Genomic DNA, 3,524 nt, shown 5'->3' on the forward strand with positions numbered 1-3,524 from the left:
CCGGTGAGAAAACTTTATAGTACAGTTAGTAAAAGTACTACAATACAAGGAAGGAAGATCGGGTTGTTGATGTTTGTCTGACATCCTCGCTCTGTCTGCACAGCGTGCGTGAACGCGCTGATGATGTATCCTGTCCGCGCGAACAGGGTGCGCAGAGGTATGCGAATACATACGTTGATAGGCAGGTAAGAAAGCATATTAAAACGCTCGGACCGAGTATTCTTGGTCCTACGCTTCCACAGAATGTATAAATACAGATAAATACATTTAGACCACTTAACTTAATGATTGCTATCGGGATGTGAAGAGACTTTCAACCAGCATAACAAAAAATGTTTCTGAAGACAATCACCTATTGAACCTTTAAGTATATTTATAATCCATTGCTAATCGACATAGCCTTTATTACAGTATAGAATATATTTTCTGCCTCATTCTGTGAAAAAAAGCCACATTAGATCACAAGAAAAGACAAAAAAGACGTTATTTTAAACACTCAACTGATGCTGTGCAGCAAAAACGTGTTATTAAATGTTCTCTTTTGTTGGACAACAGGTTTAGAAATGCTTCTCATTACAAGTCATTACAAGAGAAGATGTTTGGCATGTGTTACTTTTTCAAATGCATGTTATAAGCGACTCAAACTCTCAGTGTTTCCTGAAAATTATTTAAACGCAAAACCCAAAAAAAAGTAATTCACAAGCCCGTGTTGAACCATGTATGTCGTACCGAACGGTTCAATATTATATTGAGAATTGTGGCATCCCTGCTTTCCACGCAACTTCTCTTTATTTGACTCAAACCATCAGAAACGTGTCACACCCTGGACATTCCCTTTAAAAGCGTGACATAAAAAATGGGCCGCCTCCCATGCTGGGGAAGTTTGATCCGTCAGTGTAAGTCACCATGAGAGTTTGGGGCAGGAGAGGTAATTGAAGCAGCATGGGACACTTATCTGCCTCACTGGCAGTGACCTGGACAGCACAGGGGCCAAATGAGCTCTGAAGAGGGACAGTGAAAATAACCAGCAGGTCTAGAAGTTCAGTCACCATATGAGATAATGGTCAGGAAGAGAGTTGCTCTGGCAAAGTATGGATTTTGAGCTCTTCAAAAACAGCCTGTGGCGACGCGTCAAAATTCGAGATTTTGCAATTAATTTTCTTCCATTACCCAAGTTTGCACTGATACATTGTAAATTATAATTTAACCATGCACAAAGATTAATGCTTGTGTGAAACAAAACTGGCATCAATCTAAAACTGATATAATAGCATTATTATTAAATGATTTATTAATTACATGATCTTACCACCACATACATTATACGAACCACACTATAATGTAGCGCATCCAGCGGTCCAGACCTATAAGTTCTGCCGAGAGTTAAATATTAATGAAGCATTTGCAGAAGTTTCCTAAGTTTTAGTCATAGGGCCATGTACAGGAACTTAGTGCACAAGACTGTCTCAGGTCTGAGCAGTATTTAAGGCTAAGTGTAGCCTATCTCATCAATCACCGTGTTCAGGAACTCCTATATGCAAGACTTGGAAAACTTTCCTGTGTAGGTTTATTTAGATATCATTTGGTAGTAAAACATGTTGCACATTTTATTGGTGCAGAGATTAGTATGTGTATTTTGTAAAACATTTGCAATGGCTCTTTATCACCTACACAGGGGCTACTGAACAGACATTTAGAAGTTTATTTTAAAGTGCAAAGTATTGAAAAAAAATATCATGCTCTGTAAAAGCAATTTTACAACACCATTGGGTAACTGACAGTTCTACACAGACTTACAGTTTATGTGCCCACTTGATCACTTGGGCCAAATACAGGAAATATACGTCATATAAGTAGTCATGTGCAGTTGTGCATAGACCATAAGTGTGGGTATTGGGACAGGCCTATAGTTCCCATCTTTAATTGAACAGTTAGGCGTTAAATCAGGATAAGTTATAGTTAAAGGGATAGTTGACCTAAAATGATAAATCTGTCATCATTTAGTCACCCTCATGTCATTCCAAACCTGCATGACTTTCTTTCGTCTTTGGAACATAAAATCATATATCATGCAGAATGTTTGTTACAGTCTCCATTCATTTTCACAGCGCTTTTCAATTCAGTTAACGTTAATGGTGAGTGAAGCATGCCATCTCTTTATGTACAGAAATACATTTTCCACAGGTTAGACACTTGAGGCTGGGAAAAAGATCAGATGTACATTTTTGGAATGAACTATCCCTTTAAGATACAAGTAATTTTGAATGGTTCTGAGGGTAAGCTCTTCCATGATGTCATCCAGTGGAGGGCATTCTGAGGTCAAAAGCTCACCTGCACCAGGTGAGGCACATCCCTCTGACGTTACTAGCAAAACTATCGCGTGATGTCCGTCGAGTCCAGCATTTACAACTACCATTAAAATGACATTACATTATATCATTCTTAATTTCTGTTTAAAAAACTCGCAAACATTTACACCCATAGGATGCAATGGACTCAATCCTAATAAAGAAATGGCTCAGACCTAGAAGCACAACTGCAGGCATCCGACACCAGAACGAACAAATAAATAAAACCTCCTCTCGATATATATTTAGCATGCATTAACGAAAACACGACAGTAACGGTCCATTCAGATGATGTGATCACTTACCATATTGATGTTGCAGTGCAGTGATAGATCTCAACACCGGCTGACACTCTGAGCACCCCTAAGCGGAGATCCAGCGGCACGGAGCACATAAGCCTGTCTTGCGGTGCTGTTATCTGAGAGTACTGTGTTGACAGGTAAAATGAAAACCTAAACAAACATCCCACTGATCAAGCCGGGCTCCACTGTGTTTTCAACTGCAGTAGAGGTCACGCTCTCTGTGCCGAGCTGCCACTGACAGCCTGTACGGTTTAATGGCCGCAAGAGCTCCCTGATAATGAATATTTGTGTCACAGTGATATTTCGGATTGATAAACAACATGTATGCTCGTACATATCCACATTATTTAGTATATTTGAAACGATAACGTTGCATTATTGTCAGTTTTAAAACAGGCAACAATTTGGGCGACTTAGGGATCTTGCAGGGCCCCTTCACCGGAAGTAGTGAAAGGAGCACATGTGACGTTTTCCTACCGGTGTTGTTAACCCTGCTCAGGACTGAGGACTACCGATGCAAATTTACTCATAAAAAACTCATATTTGTGGTGCTGCTTAGTAAAATCTGTGGATACACTGACAGTAACTGGAGATCCATTGATAAAGTGCTTTGCAGATTTGCTAAAAAAAAAAAAACATTTATATTAATTATTTATATATATATATTTTTTTTTACCTATGCCTTTCCCCACTTTTTCTTTCCTTGTTTAATATTGCATTGTTTAACAAAATTATTCTCGGAATATGTAAACAGCCTAGGACTGAGTCACTTTTGAATAACAGTATGAAAAAGAGCATTGTGTGCAACTCGACAGTTTTGCATGGCCAAGTATTTTATTCATAAATGTAAACTATTCTTCTGGTTTCCAACAAG

General features: G+C 38.8%; 1 protein-coding gene across 1 annotated transcript in view; it reads right to left on the reverse strand.

Moving 5' to 3' along the window:
• Positions 1-2,861, reverse strand: part of LOC107669514 (transmembrane protein 161B-like) — a 23,444-nt gene extending 20,583 nt beyond the window's left edge. The window contains exon 1 of the mRNA XM_016461783.1: positions 2,654-2,861. Within this exon, the coding sequence (XP_016317269.1) occupies positions 2,654-2,656 (3 nt within the window). The 5' untranslated portion in view covers positions 2,657-2,861. The remainder of the gene's footprint in view (positions 1-2,653) is intronic.
• Between the last annotated feature and the right edge of the window lie 663 nt (positions 2,862-3,524).

This window comes from Sinocyclocheilus anshuiensis, unplaced genomic scaffold (assembly GCF_001515605.1).
Source record: "Sinocyclocheilus anshuiensis isolate Anshui unplaced genomic scaffold, SAMN03320099.WGS_v1.1 scaffold356, whole genome shotgun sequence".
NCBI classification, from domain to species: domain Eukaryota; kingdom Metazoa; phylum Chordata; class Actinopteri; order Cypriniformes; family Cyprinidae; genus Sinocyclocheilus; species Sinocyclocheilus anshuiensis.